This window comes from Lynx rufus, unplaced genomic scaffold (assembly GCF_022079265.1).
Source record: "Lynx rufus isolate CCGP_SWC_20201006 ecotype Redwood Valley unplaced genomic scaffold, mLynRuf1.p SCAF_9, whole genome shotgun sequence".
NCBI classification, from domain to species: Eukaryota; Metazoa; Chordata; class Mammalia; order Carnivora; family Felidae; genus Lynx; species Lynx rufus.
This window is the reverse complement of record NW_025814897.1, coordinates 73,082,230-73,106,229: the sequence shown is the minus strand read 5'-3', so window position 1 is coordinate 73,106,229 and position 24,000 is coordinate 73,082,230. Positions and strand designations below refer to the sequence as shown.

The window sequence follows — 24,000 nt, the reverse complement described above, 5'->3', positions numbered from 1 at the left end:
CACAGTTTTAAAAGGAAAATTACATGTAATATACTACTTGTGGATATTTCATAGCAGCCTTGACTCCAGAACAAAGCTAAATTCAGAAGTTTAAAGGGCCTTTGAGCTGTGTAAGTACTTTCATGAAGCCCATGGTCTAAAGCCTATAGGAGTAGGAGCCAACTCACATGATTTTGATACGGTCACAGGTTCATCAGGCAAACACTTCCCAAATATCCTCAATGTGGTGGGCCCTGGCTGGACTTTGAGGATACAGAGAAAATATGTCATAGTCCCTACAACCACCTCTCATCAGGTTACTATCTTTTGAGGGGAGAGAGAGCACATCATCTAATATACTAAGGCCCATAGTTGTGGGAGACATCAGGTGTGGGAGGACCTCCCCTGAGGGGCACCAGACCCAGTTGGAGGTGAGGGAGTTAGGGAAAAGCAGCAACTGTCCCTCTGTTGAGTCTCCAGTCCTAACAGACTCAGTCATTTCAATTCCTAACTCACAGCACCTTAACCGCAGCCATTAAAAGGGGACAAGAGAGAGTTACTTCTTAGAAAAGAGGGAGTAACCTAATGTCCTGAGAGAGAAAAGAAACATTATGTGTCAATCTAAAACGGAAATGAAAGCACAGAAATTTAGAAGAATTTAATCAAGAGGCAAATGGTCCTAATACACTTAACTTCTAAGAAATTCCATATTACTGATTTTTATAATGACTGATTCATCCCCGAAAAGGTTGAATTTATATTCAGTTCTGTGAAGGCAGTCTAGGATTTACTTCTAGAAACCTTTCCATCAAAAAGTTGAAAAGGTTCAGCTTTCTGAAAATGCCTTTTTTTGTGGCGAATACGTCATTCCTCATGGCGCTGGATAAATGAGGCATTGCTCAATTAGATTCTCTGCCTTGCTATTTCAGTATCAAAAAGATATCATCTGTTAAAAGCTTCAGTGAAATCAGGGGAAGAGTTTTGCTAGGAGGAAAAATCCCCACAGCATATCTCAATTTGAAAATGATTTCTTCCTGGGAAGTGAGCCAAGGGTCAGCCCTTTGGAGAGTAGACCAGCTCATTGTCCTCTGCTTTAATGGAGGACTGTGACACAGAGTGACCTCCCTACCTTTACCTGCTGGGTTCCCCTGAGTTTGGCCCAAGTCCTTCCTGGAAGGTCCAGCTGTTCGTGGTTCACCAGATTCATTCCACCCCTCCTTCTCCTCCCTATCCTTATTCTCCCCACCTTTCCTGCCCCTCTGTCCTTGCAGGAGCCAGCAGTTTGTTTGTGGATTGTGGCAGTAGTCCATGTGTTCCGTGACTGTGTGTATACATGTATGTACACATAATCTGCCAGTCTGAAGAGCAGAATTTGGCTGGAGTTCTATTTTTTCCAGGATGCTATAGCACTGACCCACATGTGTTTTACCTTTGACCTACCTGCAATGCAATAAGCATTTTCCCAGTGCCTTCCAGTGTGCCAGGCTTTATGTTCAGGGCTGACTTGACCAAGATAAATAAGACATCTGTCCCTGCCATCTACTGTGTGACCAAAAGGAGCATAGGAATGGATGGGGGTGTGTCTGCAGCCAGACTCAGTCCTCAGCCCAAGGCCTAGAGATGGCATTGTCCCTTGACCTTGACCTTCGCATTTGCCAATGATTATAGGAAGAAGGAGTGTAGGACAGTTGGGCACATGAGTGGCTTGAGTTCTAAGGAGGATGTTTGCCAATATATTTTTGCTTCTTATTTACACTCACAAACTTAGTGGACCTCTCAGGTGGAGTAGGGAGAAAGTGAGGGCCATCTCTCCAGCAATTGTCTATCCATCCACACTGGAACCCTCTGCATAGTATACACATCACCTATCTCAGCTATGGTTGACTCCACCCTGTTTCCTTGGTCATATCTGCAAAATGGAGTTCAGCAAGATGGTCTTCCTTGCATGGGGCATATTTGACCTGGCTCTCCCTGACCATGACTTGGCCAGGGGGGTGCGTCTGTGGAAAAGTTCCCCCCACCCCCACCCCATACAGCTTTTGGCATGAAGGAGATTAGGGGGGAGTGAAAACATGGGCTAAAGAGTTGGGTTTAGCTTTGTAGGGGTTAGTGGGAGATGGCAGCATGGTGCCCACGTGGGGTCAAGGGAAGGATGGACAATGTTATGAATGCCCACTGGCTCATAAGGTTGGGTGATTTTTGTCTACTGCTTCTTGGTTTCCTTTCTTGAGAGGACAGGTTAACTTGTGACTTACACAAGTATGACCTAGCCTCAGTTATTTAGGGATCAATTGAAAACCCCAGCCATCCAGGTTCCTTCATCCCTTGACCAAATTCTCTTCCCAAATGGTATAGGATGAGATAGGCTGACCTTGCTCATGGGGAAGTAAGCTGCTAAGAGGCTTCCTTAAACTAAGGCTTGACAGTGCTCCAGGGGCTCACTGGTTCCTCCTGGTTCACCTCACTGCCCTGGGTGGGGGGTCACATTTTCGATAGCTAAACTGTGTCTTTTAAATCTTCCAGGATTCATACTGGATTCACTTCGGGCAAATTAAGCTTCCACAGTCAATGAGACTATATCTTGGATGCCTACTTTTTCTTTAGTTTGAGGAATTTACAAGTGCTTCTTGAATCACAAAAAGGCTTTGGTTTTTCCCTAAAATGAAACAGGCATACAAATGAGGTAGCATCTGAATTTTTGCCCCTTTCATGCTATGACCCTACCTGTAAAGACTTCCACACTTGTCCATTGTGGGGCTAACTCTCCTTCTCTAAGTCTAATCCTGAACGTTGCGGTTAATCTGCTTTAAATTGTTCACCTCCCAGATGACAGGCAGGGATCTCGTCAAGGATCGAAGTCTGAAGCCAGTGAAGATCGCGGAGAGTGACATTGACGTGAGTAAACAGGGTGACAGGCTGACCCCCCGGCTGCCTGCTGCCCCCAGACCCAGGGTGGGCGGGCAGCTTCAGGCGGGGTTTGGAGGGATTGGAAGGCCAAAGACCTTCTGATCACACTTCAAGGTTGTGCCCTTTTCTCATCATCCCAGGCCTTCTCCCACCTGTTCTTGCTCACAGGTCAAACTGAGCATCTTCTGTGAACAAGACAGGATCCTCCAGGACTTGGAAGACAAGATCCGAGCCCTCAAGGAGAACAAAGTATGCGTCAGTTTCACATAATCTTGGGATGGCTGGCAGGGGGTTTTGTCATTCTGTATTTTCCACAGATACAGATTGGACTGTCATGTCACAGGTATTCATTTAGCCAGAACAGGTACTTGTTTATCTAGAACAATGTGTGGGTTTAAAGGGTGCTTCCAGGAGGGTTTCTGCCTAAACCTGGAGGAAATCTTTTGGGGAGACTTCAGACTGCTTATTCCGAGTGCCACCTACCCCTCCCCCACCTTAATTCTGCTCTGACTTAATTCTCCTGAGAGGCACCATGAGGTTAGCCTGGGAGAGGAGGGCTCCACTGGCTTGTATGTGATGACCCCAGGCCCCTGAATTCCATGCAAGGGGACTGCCTTGGAGAAAGTGGCCATACTTATAATAGGACAGAGGCTATCACTTTCTAGAGCTCCTTTCCTCCTAGGATCTGGGCTATGGAGGAAGCAAGTCTAGATGAGAGAGGAGGAACAGGCCAGGGGCTGCAGTGTTTGGTTTCTTGGACCCTTAGTGTGATATTTTTTTTTTTTTTTGCACTTTAATAAGGCATTGTATTTGTGATGCTGAAGGTCTATAACATGTGCTGATAAAACAAGAGAATTTTCCATCTACTCTTTGATGTATCCTTATAGTTTATCCCATAAAGAGTGGATGATCTTATACCCACTTCACAGATGAGGAAGTTTAGGCACAGAGCTGTTAGGTGACTTGTCCTAGGAGGCCACCCAGTGGGCAGAGTTAGAGCTGGAATCAGAGGCCCTGACTCAGGCTGCAGCTGGGCAGTAGGTCCTTCAGCCTTAGATCCAGCAGATTTATTTAGTTCCTAGCATGGTATGGGGAGGCCTTCAGGGACTGTCCTGCTTTCCTCTTGCTCTTTGGCCCTTGCCCGATGTAGGACCAGCTAGAGTCCGTCCTGGAGGTATTGCACAGACAGATGGAGCAGTACCGAGACCAGCCCCAGCACCTGGAGAAGATTGCTTACCAGCAGAGGTTGCTGCAGGAGGACCTTGTCCACATCCGGGCGGAGATCTCCAGAGAGTCCACTGTGTGTAGAGGGTGTGGAGGGTGGCAGACACTCCCCCGCCCCCATTCCTCCACCCAACCCCCCACGATGGGCTGGGCAGGGGGCTGCTTCTCCTATCTCACAGCTGTAGTTGAGTTGGTGGCCGGGGACAAGAGTCTTGATATAGTGACTCCTGTATGGCTACAGTGAAACACCAAGGGGACCACATTTCTCAGAGCAGCCTGCAAGGCCCTTCCCCTGAACTGTGTACAGTTAATTCCAGCATGTCAGAATTTCTCTTTTTTTATTTGTCCATCTCGTGTGGTGCAGGTGCTTTCTGCCGGGGTGGGGGACCAAAGCATCTCCAAGTGTGGGAGAGGGAACAGTGCAGGTGGCCTGGGTCAGAGCAGGAATGAGAAGACAAGCCCTGTCTCTCTCGTACCAGGCCTGCCTGAGACCCTCTGGGACCCCCCTTTCCTCTTCCCCTGGCTGGGTCAGCAGTGGTCAAGAGCACAGGTGCTCATGGGCCCATCTTGGGGTCAGGGGATAACTAAGAATCAGAAGCATTTTCTTGGCCCACAGGAGATGGAAAATGCCTGGAATGAATACCTGAAGTTAGAGAGTGATGTGGAGCAGCTGAAGCAGACCCTGCAAGAACAACACAGAAGAGCCTTTTTTTTCCAGGTGACCCAAGGGCTCTTCATCCCTTCTGAAGTCTGATCTCTTCTGAGAGCCTTCACCTGTGGGGCTGTGAGCCCTACCCAGGGGCTTTTTCCTCCCCCACCGGGACTCAGCCTGCTTCCCCCCCCCCCCAACCCCCCCTCCGGCCAGGCTGTGATGAGAGAACTCACCTCAGCACCCCCTGCCTCTTGGGCATTTTTGCAAGCGTTTTGCTACGGATCATTTGGAGGAAATGGCCCTGAGGGGAGAGAAATACCGAGCTTGAGAACCTTACAGACACTTGAGAATAATCTGTTCCCGTGATTCTTGGTTCCATTTTGGGGCTACTCACTTAGACAGCAGCAGAAAGCCCCACCTCCTTCCTTCCTCCCTTCCTTCCTTCCTTCCTTCCTTCCTTCCTTCCTTCCTTCCTTCCTTCCTTACTTCCTCTGATTCCTGAAGATAGATGTTATCAGTCCTTCACCTGAGGAGGCAGTGTGACTCCAGGTCCATCTAGGTGCCTCTGGTCTCCAGGCAGTTATTTGCATTTCTGGAGCCAGGCTGGGAGATACCCATCACTGTGGCCACTGCTCTACTCAGGAAAGGCAGCCTTAGAGCCCTGCTTCCTCTACCCTTAAAACCAGGCCACTCCATTGATGGCTGCCTCTGCCCCCAAAGGTGAGAGAAGAAAGGCCCTATGTGGTCTTTATTCTTCCAGGCTGGGTCCTCCAGCTGCCCAGTGTTTCCCCATTGTGGTGCCCGATCAGGCTTCTGCCCACCCTCAAATTTTTAAAAATGGAAAATAACCTGCTTTTGAACCCAACTTCAGATCTACTGTATCTCTTCCATCAGTTCCCTGACATCAATTCAATTTATTTGAAATCAGCAAGCATTCATTGAGACATCTTGTGCATGAAGCACCATGCTAGGCCAATTTTGACGCTAAGCTTTCTAATCGATGGACTGGTTCTAGCCAAGGCTCTTCCTTAAAGTGACTTCATATACGTACTGACTTTGGATGTTAGTGAAGGAATACAAGAGGTGAACTGGGTTTGTGGCCCTGGAGATGCCTGCTATCCCTCCAGTCACCATTGGGGGCCAATTCCCAGAAACCTCGTCTAAGACCATGTGGAGAAGACTCTTGCCTGTAGCTCAGGGCTGGGCTGGCCTGCTAGGTCTCCCAGAAGTTGTCTGTCTCTTGCTGCTGTTTTTTTCCCCCATAATTTCCCTGAACCCAAGCTAACCTTTTCCTATTCTTTTTTGGTACCACAGCACTTGGCATAGTGGCTTGAAAATACTAGTGAATACTGTTGACAAAGTCCTTCAAGTGATTATTTCTAGTTACTAGTTCCTTAAAGTGTTCTGTCCCATTATACTTATCTTCTTGGATCTTTTTCAATGATCTACATTAATTTTAGCAGTAATGTTTTTTAGCTTTTCATTCCTTGTGTTTCTATAATTATAAAAATAATACATGAATGCATCTCTCTGTAAAGGCCAAACAATAAGAAGAAAAAGCAAAACATGAAATAAAAGCCCCTCTTCCCTCCCTTCTCCTTCTGCTCCAGTCTGTCACCTTCTCTGTATGTAATCAGTGCCATCAGTGGGTGGTATTGTCTTCCATACCATTTTCTGTGCATTTTCAGACATGTGCCCATACATAAAATAATTTATTTGGGGGTGTGAGTTGGGTGTACTTAGGAGAGGAATCATACTTACACGTTCGGTTACTTGCTTTTTTGTCAGAACTTTATGTTATAGAAATCTTTCCAGGAAAAATAGCCCCAAGTTTATGTTGCCTGATACAGTAGCTATTTAAGTGTAAACATAAATTAATTGAAATTAACTAAAATTAAAAATATATTCCTCAGTCACACTAGAATCATTTCAAATGCTCAGTAGTAGCTCACGTGTGGCTGGTAGATACTGTATTGAACGGCACAGATTATAGAAGATTTCTATAATCTCAGAAGGCCGTGTAAAGTAAAAGAAATTAGTTCTTAACAGCTGCATAGTTTTCATAGTCTAGATATTCCATACCTTAGCCATTCCTTTCTGATGGGCATTTAAGTTATTTGCAGTGTTTTGCTTTTATAATGGTACCACAAAAAACATCTGTGTAACTGCCTTTTCAAGCCCATTTATAAGCGTTTATCTAAGATAGGCTTTTAGGAGTGGCCTTGCTCTGTTGAAATGAGTGTACATCTTAAATGTTGATGGATGCTGCCCAGTCACCCTCTAAAAGGCCGCACTCATTTGCCCTCCCACCCACAGTGAATGAGGGTGCTGAACCCTGTTTACCTACAGCTCCTCCAGCACTTGATGTTATCAGTCTCTTTAGCTTTTGCCATTCTGCTGGCTGAAAAGGACATCTTGTTTTAATTTGCATCAATTTAATCACTAGTAGGGTAAACATCTTTTTATATGATCATTGGCCATTTGTGTTTCTACCGTGCCTTATTTCATGGTGATTTAACTTGCAGCAGTCCCAGAATCCCTTTCTCTGCTCTAAAAAACAAATGAGTACAATGTATAAGTCTTGTCACAGACTCCCTGGAGAACTTAACCATGTAAGTTATAAAGAGCTAGGCTAGATTGAAGCCTAGGCCCTGCAGCTTGATGTCTACCTAGGCTGGAGGCATTGCTCATGCTTTCCCTGAGTGCCAAAGTGACCTCGGAAGCTCACAGAGCCCTTCTTTGAACAGCCTTTGTGCTAACTTCTTTGGTGTAATTCTAGACCAGACAAGCTGTTAGAGTCCTGATATTAGACTCCAGAGTCATTAACACTGGAGATACGCTTGTAGCCACATATGCAAATTCTCAGCAGTGGAACTTGCTTGGAAACTTGCCTCCCTTTAGCCAGGTTTGCCTGTGAGAAAATTTGTAGGCTTTTCAGTGAAGATGAGTGGATTTGTTTATAAAGATCCTCATGACCACCTGTGCAGGGAAGCCAGCGAATAAAGAACATCCAGGTAACTGTGTGAAAACTATGTGATAAGTGAGGCTACCTGTATGTGTTCTTACTTCTGGACAATAAATTCAAGCCTTTGCTGAATGCAGTACGTAGTAGCCTTCCCTGCCCAGCATGGTGTGAGGATGCAGGAATGAAAACCACCCCGTGCTCCCCAAAAGCTTCCTTGACTTTGTCATTAAGTTCTGAAATTCCATTATCCTTGGAGAACCTTAGAGATTCTCTGGCTTTCGCTTGTTGTTGCTCTTTTCTTACATACAAGGGTGGCAGAAAGGCAAAATGGGGGCAGGACTGTAACCTGACAGGTATGTATGCCAGGTAGACTGCCAGAGGAGAGGGGAAAGGGTTGATTTTAATCTGATACTCCTCCTTTACCTTTCTCCCAGCATTCTGCTTAGTCTGCTCCAGAGATAATCTTGTTAGCTTACACACCCACTCTGGGCTCAATAACATGTCTGTTTTAGGGCACTCATGCTTTGGTGTGGCGCTAAGCATCAAGCCCATTCCTTGTTTATCAGCCCTGAGAGGATGTGCGTTGGTGTTGGAAGGATGGAGAGAGTATGAGAATGTGAGCTCCTTTAGGAGACATCTGTTGTCTCAGCTGTTGGACTTCATTTGGTCAAGGAACTTTATGTGATTGGTCCTTTTTTCACTCAACATACATGTACTGAGAGCCTGCTGGGTCCCCAGCCCTGTGGGGATATACCAAGGAGCACATAGTCTACTTGCAGAATCAGGCAAGTCCTTAAGTACCACACATGCAAGAATCCTTCCACTTGAGGGTGACTGGGCGCCTCGAGAGCAGATGTGGTATGAGGACTTTGCTTTTAAGCCCATGGAGGAATGATCACAGCTAAGTTCTCCCATGATAGTTTAAAACTTAAAAGAATACTGGGACGCCTGGGTGGCTCAGTCGGTTAAGTGTCTGACTCTTGGTTTCAGCTCAGGTCACGATCTCAAGGTTTGTTAGATTGAGGCGGACATTGAGCTCTGCACTGACAGCACAAAGCCTGCTTGGGATTCTGTGTCTCCTTCTCTCTCTGCCCCTCCCCTGCTCCTGTTTTCTCTCTCTCTCTCTCTCTCTCTCTCTCTCTCTCTCTCTCTCAAAATTAAACAAACATTAAAAAAATTAAAAGAATACTTTCATGTTCAAACAACTCTATTAAAAGTTGCCCACAGGTTAATATCCAGAATATATGAAGAACTTATAACCCAACGCCAAAAAAAAACCAAACTTTTTTTTTTTGAAAGAAGCCATACAGTATCACCTTATACTTCTCAGAATGGCTACAATAAAAAAGACAAGAAATAAATGTTGGTGAGGATGTGGAGAAAAAGGAACCCTTGTGTTCTGTTGGTGGGAGTGTAAATTGGTATAGCCACTGTAGAAAACAGCATTGAGGTTCCTCAAAAAATTAGAAATACTGTATGATCCAGTAACTCCTCTATTGGGTATTTACCAGAAGAAAACAAAAACACTAATTTTAAAAGATACATGCACCCCTATATTTATTGTAGCATTATTTACAATAGCCACAATATGGAAGCAACCTAAATGTCCATCTGTAGACAAATGGATAAAGAAGATGTGTTATACACACACACAATGGAATATTACATAGTTATAAAAAAGATGAGCTCATGCCTTTTGCAGCAACACAGATGGTATTTATGCTAGACGAAATAAGTCAGACTGAGAAAGACAAATACCATATGATTTCACTCATGCGGAATCTGAAAATACAAAAGAATAAACAAAAAAGCAGACTCAGACCTGTAAATACAGAGAACAAACTGATGGTTGCCAGAAGGGAAGGGGTTGAGGGGGATGCACAAAACAGGTAAAGGGGAGCGGGGGGAGGTATTGGCTTCTAGTCAATAAAAGAATAAATCATTGGATTAAAAGGCACAGCATAGGGAACATAGTGATATTGTAATAGCATTGTATGGTGGTATCTTGACAGACAGTAGCTACACTTGTGGTGAGCATAGTGTAACATATAGAGAAGTTGAATCACTATGTTACCTGAAACTAACGTAACATTGTGTATCAACGACACTCCATAAAATGCCCACAGTCCCTTAATCCTGATAAAGTCTGCTCACCTCTTTTTAGTATCTCTCCCTGTCCGATTTCTATTGTAACTTGTCAGAGTATGCATATGGTTGGGTAGCCTGGCCCTTTTCCCATTGTACTTTTAAAAAAAATAAGTTTTGTCACATAATTCACATACCATAAAATTCACCTTTTTAAGGTATACAATTCAGTGGTATTTAGAATATTTAGAATTGTGCAACTGTCACCACAGTTTTGTAACATTTTCATCATTCCCCCAAAAGAAACCCTCTATCCATTAAGAGTCACTCCCCATCCACACCCCCACCTCATCTACATTGTGTCTCTGTAGATTTATCTCTTCTGGACATTTTGTATAAGTGACATAACAAATGGCCTTTTGTGTCTAGCTTCTTTCACTTTGCATAAATGTTTTCAAGGTTCATCCATGTTATAACATGTATTAATACTTCATTTCTTCTTATTGCCAAATACTCGCTGCCCATTGTACTCTTAACTCCAAATCCCAGGATTCAGCTCTGTCTTTTAAAAGATGTTCTTTATGGGGCACTAGTCTGGCTCAGTCAGTAGGGCATGAAACTATTGATCTTGGGATCATGAGTTCACACCCCACGTTGGGTGTAGAGCCTACTTAAAAAATATGAAATAGTTTTTTTAAAAGATGCTCTTTATATTCTGGGGATAGTGTAACCTCTAGTCCTTGCCTTCTCTTCCCTTTTGCCATGGTTGCCTAAAACAGTCTATTTTTTTTAACTGTGATAAAATATATATAACAAAGTTGATTACCTTAGCCATTTTTAACATATGGTTGAGTAGTGTGAACTACATTCACGTTGTGCAACCCATCTGCAGAATTTTCTTCATCTTGCAAAACTGGATCTCTGTACCCATTAAACGACAATCCTCATTCCCCTCTCCACCCCAGCTTCTGGTAACCACCCTTCTGTCTCTGTCTTTGATTACTCTAGATACCTTATAAGTGGAAGCATTTCCATAGTATTTAAGGCAGTCTTTTAAATTTGGGAGAAATAGGCAAGGTGAATATGTGAAAGATCCTCTGAATTTCTCCCCTAGATCTTGGGCGTTTTCCATGTGTGTGGTACCCTATGAAGCTTCGAGGCAGGCTTGGCTCTAGCCCTGGTGGGGTTTCCAAAGGGGATGCTGCCCCACACAGGGTGAGGTGCTGTGTCTGAAATGATAGCGTAAGTCCTAATGAGAAACTTCTGGTGAGGATCTGAGAGGGAAATGAACCACCACCTTGTCTTTCTCAGGAGAAATCGCAGATACAGAAGGATCTCTGGAGGATTGAAGATGTCATTGCAGGCCTGAGTGCAAATAAAGAGAACTTTAGAATCCTGGTGGAATCAGTCAAAAATCCAGGTGAGCAGGCCATCTTCCTGGAGTCAGGGGGTTGGAGGCCAACACCCAGGTATGTGGGCTGGCCCTTGCAGAGGTCAGATCTTTATGGTGTAAGCCCCTCCCCTTGTCCTCCAGAGACGAGGGTCTTTGTTCCATTCCATCCTTTGTTTGCCTCCACATGCTTTAGAGAGAAAAACGGTGCCTTTGTTTCCTCATCCGCCTGTGCCTTCACTCTCAACTTCTGAGAGCAAGCCACCCCCACAGTCCAGCCCTCCCACCAGCCCCGTGCGGACCCCTCTGGAGGTTCGACTCTTCCCCCAGCTGCAAACCTATGTGCCGTACCGACCTCATCCACCCCAGCTGAGGAAAGTGACATCCCCTCTTCAGTCACCAACCAAGACGAAGCCCAAAGTTGTAAGTATCGATGGCCAGTTGCTGAGCGCTGTTGTCCCTCTGTCTCCTCAGGTCAGCTTCTGTTGGGAGAGAAGCTTTTGGGAAAACCTGGGAAGACAGAACCAGCCAGAGTCCTGAGCTATGAATAGTTAAGGAGTGCTAGGGCCTTGCTGTTGTGCTTCAGACTGCCAGACCGGGAAAGGGCCTTAGAGAGGATCTAGCCCAACCTTCCCATTTTGCAGGTGGGAAAACCGAGGTCCAGCAAGAAGAAGTGATTGTGTTAAGTAGGGTGGAATTTGTGATATGCATCATGCAGAGGTAGGTAGCCCCACACAGGACTCCTTGCAAACCTGGAGTTACACAAGCCTGTGGGTGATGAATTCCTCTCAGCAAGAGTATTTTGTCTTCATCAGCAGCTGAGCACTCTGTGGGTTGTAGAATACAGTTGATCTTCACAATAACCTCATGGAGTATAGACAGGAAGGTCTGTATCCCATTCTACACATATGAGAACTGAGGCCCAAAGGTGTTAACGTTTGCTTGAGATCTCCATGTTAGTGGATCCAGTCCACATCTCCTGACTGTTCTTTGTGCCACCTGCCATCTAACTGGACATTCAGCCCAGCTCCTCAGATCAGTTTTGTGGCCATGTGGTTGCCTGAGCCAACACCTTGGCTTGACTGGCAAAGAGAAGGGCCAAGCTTTTGACAGAATCTGGGAGCAGACTTTAAGGAAATAGAAGATGTGGTCAGGTACTGTGATGGTTCGTGTCTCCAGGGCCAGGCCAGCCTTGGCTGGAGAATACGAGGGATCTAGCCTAAGTGACAGGGAAGCCATAGTAGAGGGGACCTTGAGATGGGGACCTTCAGGTTTTGCCAACAAAGGCTTAGAGGAGCTTTGCCTGGGCACTGGGTGTGCCTAGGACCTGTGACAAGGTTGGTGTGCAATGGTGGCTAAAACACACAAATTCCCATTCCCTAGTCCTCACTGTCCACCTGCTTCCTGCTGTAGCCCAGGGCCCAGAGCTGGAATGACAGGTGCTGGGACTGAGTTGCTGTGAGTTTCTTCATGTTGAGGTCTCTTTCCCAATTTTATATCTAAAAGGCAATGGGGGTACCAGCCACAGAACAGAAAATAGCAAAACAAAAAGCAGGAATGGCTGGGGCAGAGAGCTCCTGACTTAAGGTGAGACGCCTGCTAGCCAGGATGGGGAGCAGAAGGAGGAGGTGGTGTCCGGGGATCTGTGCTGGATTCCAGTTCTTGTTCTCTCACTGGGTTCTTGGGCAAGGCCCACCCCTTCTCTGGGCTTCTTCAGTTTCCCCTGGTACAGAACAAGCAGCTTGGGATAGATGGTCACAGAGGCTCTTCACAGCTTGGTCCTCTGTGGCTTGCAGACAGGGCTTTTCAACCTGATTGAGCATCAGGGTCACTGCCTGGGGGTGGTCTTCTTTCCTTTCATTTACCAGGTTTACCATATTTTATTGTCGTTTGCTTGTTTTATATTTATATTTGTGAAACAATGATACCCTGAAATGGACGTAAAACCTAAATATATGATTTAACAAATGATAAAGAGGCCACCTGTTTGTACCAACACGCAAACCGAGAAATAGAACTTTGTCAGCAACTGGAGCCCTATGAGTCCTTTTGTGCCACTATCACTATCTTGACTCGGACAATTTCCTTGCCTCTTTTCTCTTTTTAAAATGTTGCTACCTGTGTCTAAACACTTTAATTTTGCCTATAGGTGATACTGTATTCTTTTGTATCTTGCACTTTTTCATTAACATTGTATTTGTGAGACTTATATTGTTGTGTGTAGCTATAGTTCTTTCATTTTTATTTGGCTTATTTTCTTGAATTTAATATCATTTACTTTTTTTATTAGGTAATACTCTCACAGGACACAAAATCAGAATATACCAAAAAAAGTATATAATAAAGTGTCTGCTCCCACCCTCCATCTCCAGACATTCTATTCCCTTTGATCAAAGGCAGTTTTGTGTTTGCGACAGTGTTTTGCGTTTATCTTTCCAGGGAGCTTTTTAGAAATTGGTGATTCCAAGACCTTGTCAGGGTTGGAAGCCACTGATGCTTAGAGGGCCTGCAGGGATCTGGGACAGGCAGCTTAGTTTTCACACAACAGTGAGCTGTGTCACTTTACTAGAATGCTGATAAACCTTTGTAGAGCAAGCTTCAGTACCCTTTTCTGACCTCTCCCAAATCCTGAAAAACAAAGCAAAATTAAGTTAAGAAAGGGGGCGTTTAGGAAGGAGCCCCGGTGGTCATTGATTCCAGAGGTGGGTGTTTATGACAGTCAGGGGCCAGGCTGTTGGTCTGTGCAAAAGCCACAGCTCTCAAAGAACATTGTTGGGGGGTGTGGGGGTCCGTTTCAAGAAAAATAGTTACATTCATCACCGCCAGGGAGTGGGCTGACGGGAAGGCAGTGAGTCACCCATGCTGACTACTTATTCATGCCTGAGTCAGGAAGGAGGAAATATTTTGTAACCACGCACATTTCTGATAGAAAGGGCAGGACGATGTAGACTGTCCTTGCTCAGATCCCAATCTGTTGAAGGGTCCAGAGACCATGTGGGGACAGCTAGTCAGCTCAGCGTGAGCACCAGGGAGTGGGGTAGATGGGGGGGGGGGTTCTGTCAAACATACAAATAAGCATGGAGTTACCAGCCTGCTCCCCCCATGGTGCTTTCTGGCAAGTGAAGTAAGACCATGGACACAGGAAACCTGAGTTCTGGATTTTGTACAGGTTATGCTTTGAAGAATGGAAAAGGAGTGAATGGAAGGGAAGAACAGGATCAGAGCAGAGGCATTCCCCTTCTTCACAGCTCATCCAGGGGAAATGTTGGCATCCCTGGGCCGAAGCAGTCATGCTCTGCAGGCCTCGTGTGGCCTGCTCTATGCCTGACGGGGAAGCATCCTCCCTCCAGCTCCCTCTCACTGGGCACTGATTCTGGTTCTTTTTCTGAGCAGGAAGACGAGGCACCTCCCAGGCCCCCACTCCCCGAGCTCTACAGTCCAGAGGACCAGCCCCCGGCCGTGCCACCTCTGCCAAAGGAGGCCACCATCATCCGGCACACTTCAGTGAGGGGCCTTAAGCGGCAGTCGGATGAGAGGAAGCGAGACCGGGAGCAGGGGCTGTGTGTGAATGGGGACTCCAGGGTGAGCAGGGAGGACCCCTGGGGCTGTCCCATTGTGAGCGAGGGGAGGGAAGGTGGTATGACACTGGGCAGGTATGACAGCCTCAGACTCTGCCCACAGGTAGAGCTCCGGTCGTACGTTAGTGAACCCGAGCTGGCGACTTTCAGTGGGGACATGGCCCAGCCCTCCCTGGGACTTGTGGGCCCTGACAGCAGGTACCAGACCCTGCCAGGCAGAGGTAAGGCAAAACTCCACGGAGGCTTTTTGGGAACCCCCACTTCTACCATACCACTTGTTCCCTCGCCCTCACCTGGTACCTCACACCCTTCTGCCTGCAGCCTTGGGCCTCAGCATGGGCAGCAGCTGTTGGGGAGACTCTGGGCTGCAGGGAGGGCCTGTCCTTCCTTCCTCTGGCCCACATCCTGATTCTCTTTTATTACATCTGCCCCCAGAAATAATGGTAATAGCAATTACTATGAAGTACAGCCCTGTTTTAAGCACTTCATATTCTTTTAGTTAATATTTGTAATAATCCTATGAAGGAAGTACCATTATTATACCCATTTTAGAGACAAGAAGACTACGACTCAGAGAAATTAACTGACTTACCAAATAGTAAATACATGAGGGGCCAGAATGCAATCCCAGTGTTGTGGCTTCAGGCCATTGTACCCTGCAGGCAGGGATGTTGGATGACTGACTCCAGTATGGCCATCCTAGGCCTTCCAGGGGGATTTTGCTCTTCTGTGTCACTCTGAGACTCCACGAGTCCTTTCTTTAAACAATTGGGCATTGTCCTCACTGTCCTCTCCTAGCTCTTTAAGACGGAGATGGGAACATACTTAGGCCCTTAGGCTCACCCATCCCCCATTTTCCCCGTAGCCAGACCCTCTCCTCAGAAATCCCCTTCAAGGGAGGTCTCTCCACCTTTTTGCATCTGGGTCTCCTGGAATCCCTGAGCAGGCTGACCATGCACCTTCATCTGTTCCTCCCCTGATCCCCTCCTATCTGCTCCCCATGGTGGGCAGTCAAGTGCTTTCCCTCTCTGGTAAGATGCAGAAGCAGAGAGAGACACAGCTATGGTTCTAGCACTTGTGGGGTTATGGGACTCCTGGCCCACCATGCTTCCTAGGCATGCTATGGCCGGAGCTGGTTCTGGAGGGCATAGGCTCTGGATTTCGCTGAGTGTGGGCCGCAGCAACCCTTGGCACTGTGCCCAGGGGCACTGTTCCCTTAATTCGTTGTGGCCTAGAGATGTTTATCAGTGGCACTTAGGGCAGGACATTTCTTTGTTGCTCAGGATTCTTTTTGCATTGCAGGACATTAATCATTCTTTTCCCTACATGCTAAATGCTAGCAGTGTCCTCAGTCAGTGTGATGTCCATTTCCACATGTCAGGGACCACCCCTGATAAGAATTGGTGTTAGTGGATAAAGCATAGGTGGTGGCTCCAGCCAGCCAGGGTGAGATGATTTCTGTAAGCTCTAGGACCCTAAACATGGGAAGCACATGGCCGATGATATTCCTACCATGTGACCTTGGACAAGTTCCTTGACCTCTCTGAGTCTTAGATTGTGCATCTCTACAATGGTCAGGTAATGCTTCCATAGTAAGGCCAGTGGAACAAAATCTAGTTATAAAACACCTAGCACAGTGCCTGCCTGTTACATAGTTAAGAGCTCAACAAATACCTGGTGCTGCTGCTTTCCGTTCATTCATTTATTCAGTCAGTCAGTCAGTCAGTCAGTCATTCAACCAATCAGGCATTGTTGAATTTGCAGTCTAGTTGAACAGGTATGTTGACATTGTGGTCAGTGCAGTAACCAAGGAATATACTGAAGGATATAGAGGATAATAGATTCTGCTGGGGCATTTGAGAAGGCTTCACAGAGGCAGGGCATCCAAGTTGGGCCATGTAGTGCATCAGGAAGAAAGGATGAAGGACATTCCTTCCCCTTCATCCTTTCTACCTGCCAAGCTGTCCAGGTCTTCTGCATGTGAGGGAAGACTAGGGTAGTCTGCAGGTCTCCAGGGACATTGTTCCCTATTGGGGACAGAGAGCACTCCTGGGCTGGCCTCTATCTGGGCCTGCTCTTCCTTGCCCTAGGGAAGAAGAAGAATGGGTTGTTGGCTAGGTCCTCATGGCCCCCCTCACATGAGTGGGAGGTGATTAGGGAGGGGCTGGTAACCTGTCCACCCCATCACAAATACACTTGCTCTTCTGTTTCCTCACCAAGGCCTCTCAGGGTCCACGTCAAGGCTCCAGCAGTCGTCCACCATTGCTCCTTACGTCACACTCCGGAGGGGTCTCAATGCCGAAAGCAGCAAGGTGACCTTCCCTGTGAGTGACCTTGAGAAGTTCTCAGGGAGCACACTGCTCCCTCACCCACAGAGGGAAGGGCTCTGAGGTGGATGGACTGGCAATCCTGTGAGCGCCGGGGATGGCCTCTGAGATGACCTCAGCTGAGCTCAGGGTCCCTGTCATCATGTGCTCAGTGATACCTTTTCCACTGCCCACCTAGAAGAGCATCATACAGCTCTCTCCATTTCCTATGGACCCTCCACATTTCTCTGCATCCTCTCAGGCTCCCAGGAGGGTACCCAGGAAGTCTGCACCCTGAGTTCTGGTCCCATCACGTGCTGTATGTGTGCCCAGCTGGACGAACCTGGGCCTCAGTGTCTGCATGTGCAGAATGTGGTGCTCCCCAGAGAGCCTTTGAGAGTCAGGGATATTGTGTCCATGAGTATGCTTAGAGAAAGGGGTTCTCTATGGCTAAGAGGAGCCCAACTAGTGTGTGTGTGTGTGTGTGTGTGTGTGTGTGTGTGTGTGTGTATGAGAGAGAGAGAGAGAGAGAGAGAGAGAGAGAGAATGGGAGTGAGAAGCCACAGGGTGGCTGTCCTCTGTGTCCCAGCCTAGCTGCCCTGTCTCTCACTCTCCTGCTCCTCAGAGACCCAAGAGTGCCTTGGAGCGTCTGTACTCAGGGGACCATCAGCGGGGCAAGATGAGTGCGGAGGAGCAGCTGGAGCGCATGAAGCGGCACCAGAAGGCCCTGGTCCGGGAGCGCAAGAGGACGCTGAGCCAAGGAGAGAGGACGGGCCTGCCCTCGTCCCGCTACCTCAGCCAACCTCTCCCCGGAGATCTCGGCTCAGTATGTTAGGAGGGTCCAGGCAGGAGGGGCTGGGACAGGAGCAAAGCTTCCCTGAGTTCCCCGAACATAAGAACGTCACACCTTGGAGAGAGTAGGCCTTCGACCAGGATGGTTCAGAAAACACCCCACAAGGCTGTTTGTCCACAACCCAGGCCACATGTGTCACCTGGTCAGAGGGTGATCCAGAATCAGAGAAGGAGTGAGGATGTCACGGCAGGAGCCTGGGAACCAGAGAAAATGTCCCAAGTTTGTTCTCCAAGCTGAGCTTGAGAGAGGCCATGGTAGCATTTGGAGTCTCAGCTCAATCAAGGACTTGGGTGTACAGAGTTCAGGAATGGAAGAGGAAGATGATGATACGATTTGATGAGGGGGAGCCCAAGCCAACTTGCCTCCCAAACCTCTAAGTGATGCCCTGTGGAGCAACTGAGCACAGGGTGGTGCTCCACAACCCTGAGAGCACGTGGTCTCCCACAGCTTGTGGTGCTGGCAGGCCTCATGGTGTCCCTAGAGAGCTGGGGACTCTGTGCTGCCTCCTGGTGGTGCTTCCAGGAACTGCACCCTGCCCTCAGTCCCCTTCAGTCCTTTTGGGAAACATTCCATTTGACTTTTCCCTGTTGTTTGAAATCACGTGTTTCCCTAGACCTCTAGCCAGACTGTTCTTTCCCTAATTCATTGCACAAGCTCTTTTGCTTTTAGTGTTACCGCTCATTGCCTCTCTAATCCTGCCTGATTGTGTTTACAGAAGCTTCTAATTTGCATTGAACATTCTCTAACTGGCCTGTGCTCTTTGTTACCAGGCTTGTAATAGCAGCTCTTGTCTCCATAGCCTAGCTAGCACTCCCATGTGTCACTCACCTTTCTGCTGCCCCCTTTATGTAGGCCTACTGACTCATAATTCACTTAACCCAAAAGCTGCCCCGTAAGGCTGAGCCAACCCCGCTGCCTGAGGGCCATGATCATGGGCAGAGGTCTGGGCATTATGAATTTATCCAAGTCCATGCCTTACACCTGGACAGCAGATACAGACTTCAGAGATCACACGATTAAATAAATTCTACCAATCCTAAAGTGGTTCAGTTTTAATTCCTCCAGTCCTATCGCACAATTTCTTATGGAAAACTTTCTGTATTTTTAGTATTTAATAGTTTGAATGGATGGCGAGATATATTATGTTCTGTATTCAGAGGACCTCTCTGCAGCTGTTAGCACAGACACCAAAGGGGTAAGACCCAGGACACTCCTAGCTTCAAAAGCTGCAAAGCCGGTAACTTTTAAACTTTATAAGCAAATGTCATTTGGGGGTAACACTGACCTTTTACAACCTGATGTCTCAAATGTAGAAAGATTATCTAAAAATCGTAACTTGAATATCTTGTAATTTTTCTCTTAAAAAAGACTTGTGTAAGTCTCTGCATCAACGCCAATAAACGTGTTGCTTAATGATAATGGATTGGCGTGGTTCTTCCCCAGGATACATCATAGAATCTAGTGAACTTTTTCTGTGAACTTCAGTGAACTTTTTCTGTTTGTGGAAACAATCAGGCTGGGTTTAAATGAGGACTTGTCTCTATTTGGGGCACTTGTGAGCGTGTAAGAAAATGTGAATTTTCTTTGTGAATCATTAAATTAATTTTTCATCCTTGAAACTTCAAATGCCTAATCCTTTCATACTGTAATTGGAAACCATCACCTAAGAGCAATTACACTGGCTTGGAGTCCATATTGAGAGCTTGTGCATGAATGGGTGAAATGTGCTGGTATAGCAATGGGTTTGGGGCTTTGGGGAGGACTTGAGGAGGCATCAAAGATAATCATGACCATTTGGGGCTCTGTGAGATGTATAGGGTGGGAGGGAGGAGGTGACCTGGGATGGAGAAGCATGTGCTTGGTGTCTGCTCAAGAAAAAAAGAGCCTTTGAACCTGTTTCCTCCTCTCAACAACCTGCTCAGGGTCAAAGGCAGTGTGTAGGCCGCAGGGATGATTTGAAAGGCCCCTGCAGAGTTGCGTAGTTGTGCTTGAATCTTAAAATGGCCAGTTTGGTTTTCCCTCTGAAGAGATGATTTGTTACATAGTTGATACTGAGGAATAGCCTTGGATATGTTGCATTTGGTTTAGCATTTCAGTTTTACATAGTTTCTTTTTTTTTTTTTTTTTTTTTTAACTTAAAATATCTGCCCCAAATAGATGCCTGGGTAAATAGCAGTTTAGCTATTCCTGCTTGGACCTTCCTGGCCCTGCTGAGGGTGCAATATCCTCCACCCCTAAGTGTATCCTCTTGGGAGTACCTGTTAGAGAGGGTCTTGGCTATTCTACTCGCTTACCAGGGCCTCACAGGGCTTGTTTTTCCATCATTTCTGGCTGCTGAACCAGAAAGCCTTCCACAAGCTATGTGGCAGCAGAAGGGACAGTCCCTTCTCTGGAGCTGTATCCCAAGTTCTGTTTTGGGGTCACCTTCTTGGACCTGGAAGCCTCCTGTATCCCTGGAGAGCATTATGGGTCTAAAGCCATGGGTCTTAGAACTGGGCCCTGGAGGTACATGTGTGAATTTTCTGGGGGCCCAGATCAGAGAGAAATCAGCAGTCTGGAATCAGGCCATATAAAAGGGGTAGAGGCCTCATTCTCCATTACACAGGGTTATAGCACCCAGCAAGGTGTCCATGGCCACACAGCTTTTCCGTAATGGGTCACAGGCCCTCTTTCCAAGGACCCCATTGCCTGCAAGCCCCATCCAAAAGGGCACAAGCATGGCTCTTTTAGCAGTCAGGAAGTGACTACATTTAACCTTCTTGTTCTGTTGCCAGTGGAAGCGTGAGCAGGACTTTGACCTGCAGTTGCTGGAACGGGCCATGCAAGGGGAAAGAAAGGACAAGGAGGAGAATGGCTGGTTGAAAGTACAGGCCATGCCAGTCACTGAGTTGGACCTGGAACCTCAAGACTATGACTTGGACATCAGCAGAGAGGTGAGGGCAGGGGCTTCCTTTATGTTCCCCCAGGAGAACCGGCCTTTGGGCTCGCAGCCTGACCAACCCTTCCAGTGGCACTGGGGGGTGTTGTCCTGAATGGGGACAGGGGTTCAGCTTCAGAGTGGTCAGGAGAATGTATGAATAGCAGCTCGAGGCAATAAAAAGAGCCAGGTATTTTGATGATGCAGATTCAAAATCTGTCTCTCTCTATACTTTACAGCAAGTCATTTAACTTCTCTGGGCCTCAGCTTCCTCAACGATGAAATGGGTTGTGGTGAGGAGTAAAGTGACTCAGCATGTTACCTGGAGGATTAGCAACGGTCAGAAAGCTATGAGCACAGGGCCTGGCACATAGTAGGCATGTGATGAGGTAGTTGTTATTGTTGGGAAATGTTTCCTGGAAAACTAGGAGTTGGCCTTAGCGACTGGCCAGTTTGGCCAACTTGAGCAATTAGACTTGGTGTGTGGGTGGGGGGTGGGAGGCGAGCAGGTCTGAAAATCACAAGTGAAATTTCCAGCCATGGCAGAGCTTAGGAGACCTGCATAGCTTTGGTCTGAGTTCTTCTATTGCCCTCTGGTGGCACAAATGCATCATGACTGGCCAGGCCTAGGAAAGCAAGAAACCCCTGGGTCTTCTATAAGTCAGGACTATCTCTTACCCAAGGAAAGAGCAAGGAATCAGAGGGTGACAGACTCAGGGTCTTCAAGACATGGGGCGGTCTTCTGTGGCCTATATTGTGCCATTTGTAAGCTCTGTAGAATGGTGTCTATGGCTGTTTGGTTCACCTCTGTGCACTTAGTACCTAGCACAGGGCCTGGCACATAGTAGGTGCTCTGTAAATATTTCCTGAATGACAATTCTGTTGAATGAAGTGCACAGTGGCCCACAGATACCCCACAAATATTTGTATGAGGACTTGGCCTGCACTGAAACTGCACAAGAGGAAATGTTCTCCCCACATGAAAGACAGATTTAGCAGGGTATGGACAAATTGACACCTGTGGAGTTGCTGAGTTCTGGGGTCAGCTGGAGCTCCAGGGATTAATGAAGCCAGTCCCCTGCCCTCAGACCTTTTCCCTTTGGCACCTCTGAAACAGCCAAAGGTCTGTGCTTTCTCAGATTCACACAAGAAGCTTCTGCATGTTGCTTTGGCAACGGAAGTATGCTTCATGGTGTCCTAATTGGCCTGCCAGCCAGGGGAAAAAGTCCTTTCTTATCTCTAACCTAAATCCCTCCTGCTACAATGTAATCTACTTCCTTCCTCTGGATCTGTCCTCATTGGAAATAACAGAGAAGAGCTTATTTCTTACCGTCTTTCACCAGAATGAAAGGTCTGCATGGGTTTTAATTCAAGTCCAGATTTACCCTGGGATTGGATTTAGCTTTTTAGAAGCTTCAACCAACCCCATTTTAGTGTCCCTTTGTAGTTCGAGGAGGAAGAAATTCCCTGGGATCAGGGATCATAAGTTGCCTTTAGCATTCTTAGTCTAAGCAAGGTTTCACCAGGCTGAGGTTGCTGCTGGGTTCACGTAAGAGACCGGTGGGAGGGAGTTGGGGGACATTTTCCTCTCACAAGCAGTAGACACCGCACGGCTGCCTCCTGTCTAGATCAGAGGAGCTTTTGTAGGCGCAGAAAGCATTATCACTTTCTTTCATCCATCAATCCATCCACCCATCCAAGGAGTATTTGCTGAAGGGCTGCAGGGTGCCAGGTCCTTGCGCTAGACAGCAGAGAGAGAAACAGAAAACAGGAGGGGGTATCAGGGGCCGGGGTAAGGGGGAGGGTAAGGAACAGGGGAGACTTCTGGAGGTGAGGTCCAAAAGGTCAGAAAGCATGGAGCAAATGGAAGAGCATCCCACGCAGAGGAAAGAGCCGGGGAAGAGGCCGCACGGTGGATCAGTGTGGCTGTGGAGGTAGGCAGGGATCAGCTCATATTGAAGGCGGCATTGAGAATGATCATTTTTAAATCTGGAGCGCTTCCAGTCTAGCTGTTTTGTCTTCCCCTTCCCTTCCCTTGGCCTGTAGGAGGTTGTCTGGTGTGGTAGAAAGAACACAGGCTTTGGAGTCAGATCCACGTTCAGATCCCGACTCCACAGTGGACTGTTGTTGATCTCAGCAAGTTGCTTAACTCTGTGGGCTCCATGTTCCTCCTTGAGCTAGGGGACAGGCGAGAGGAGCAAGTCCCAAACCCGATATCTGAGACCCCCCCCACCACTGCCCGGTCCTTTCCTCAGCTGTCCAAACCAGAGAAGGTCTCCATCCCCGAGCGTTACGTGGAGCTGGACCCTGAGGAGCCGCCCAGCCTTGAGGAGCTGCAGGCGCGGTATCGCAAAGCCGAGAAGATCCGCAACATCCTTGCTCGCTCCAGGTCAGCTCTTACGATGCCCGAGTCCTGACAGCCTGCTAGGCGGACCCCAGGGGTGTCTCAACTGCAGGGGCCCTGGGCCAGGCTAACTAGGGTGCGTGTTTTGCCAGGCCTCTGACTCAGGTAAGCCCTGTTTATTGCGAAGGGCAGGCTGGCTCTCAGCACGGCACCGATGGATCTGTGAGGAAGCTTGCTAGGTCGTCTGGGAAGTCCTGAAATCCTCAATAGAGGGCCATCCTGGCACTTTGCCCCCAGATCTATGTCTTGTGATGTTGGCAAAGGTAGGAAGTGGAGCCAAGTGTGACAGTGAGGTGGACACAGTTGAAGATCAGCCCCAAGGGTGGCCCTCTCAGTTCCTCACACAGATCCCCAGACCAGAGCCAACCTTGTTCTGATGTGCCAGATGCATTGCCTACTTTCCTGGAGGCCAGGACAGAAGGCTTTCCTGTCCCCTCAGCCCCTGGAGCTTCAGAAACGTAAACCTGGTATTTGATAGCCTCTCTTTCAGAGCTAGCTTAGCCTTTTCACTTCAGGATTTAATAGGAACCCAGTGCTGTAACTCTTCTTAAGGTCCATGATCCCCCCAAAGGAGGGACAAAGCTGGGAGAAGCACATACACCTTTGTCTGGAGAAAAAGTACTCTCTGTTTATCTGATGCCCCCTCAAAGGGTGAGAGTCTCCAGGCCAGGGAGACCCTCCTCTCCTGTGGCAGATGCCAGGGATGGTGGGGGCCCATAGCTTGCTTTCTGGCCCTCCTG

General features: G+C 47.5%; 1 protein-coding gene across 2 annotated transcripts in view; it reads left to right on the top strand.

Annotated features, from left to right (window-relative positions):
• The window catches only part of PLEKHA7 (pleckstrin homology domain containing A7), a 220,594-nt gene that overhangs the window by 192,025 nt on the left and 4,569 nt on the right, over positions 1 to 24,000 (top strand). For both annotated transcript variants that reach the window (XM_047072238.1, XM_047072237.1), the window contains exons 14-25: positions 2,806 to 2,874; positions 3,055 to 3,135; positions 4,037 to 4,186; positions 4,727 to 4,828; positions 11,124 to 11,232; positions 11,399 to 11,625; positions 14,596 to 14,784; positions 14,884 to 15,001; positions 17,001 to 17,104; positions 17,712 to 17,912; positions 20,714 to 20,872; positions 23,112 to 23,245. In XM_047072238.1, coding sequence (XP_046928194.1) covers positions 2,806 to 2,874; positions 3,055 to 3,135; positions 4,037 to 4,186; positions 4,727 to 4,828; positions 11,124 to 11,232; positions 11,399 to 11,625; positions 14,596 to 14,784; positions 14,884 to 15,001; positions 17,001 to 17,104; positions 17,712 to 17,912; positions 20,714 to 20,872; positions 23,112 to 23,245 — 1,643 coding nt within the window. The remainder of the gene's footprint in view (positions 1 to 2,805; positions 2,875 to 3,054; positions 3,136 to 4,036; positions 4,187 to 4,726; positions 4,829 to 11,123; positions 11,233 to 11,398; positions 11,626 to 14,595; positions 14,785 to 14,883; positions 15,002 to 17,000; positions 17,105 to 17,711; positions 17,913 to 20,713; positions 20,873 to 23,111; positions 23,246 to 24,000) is intronic.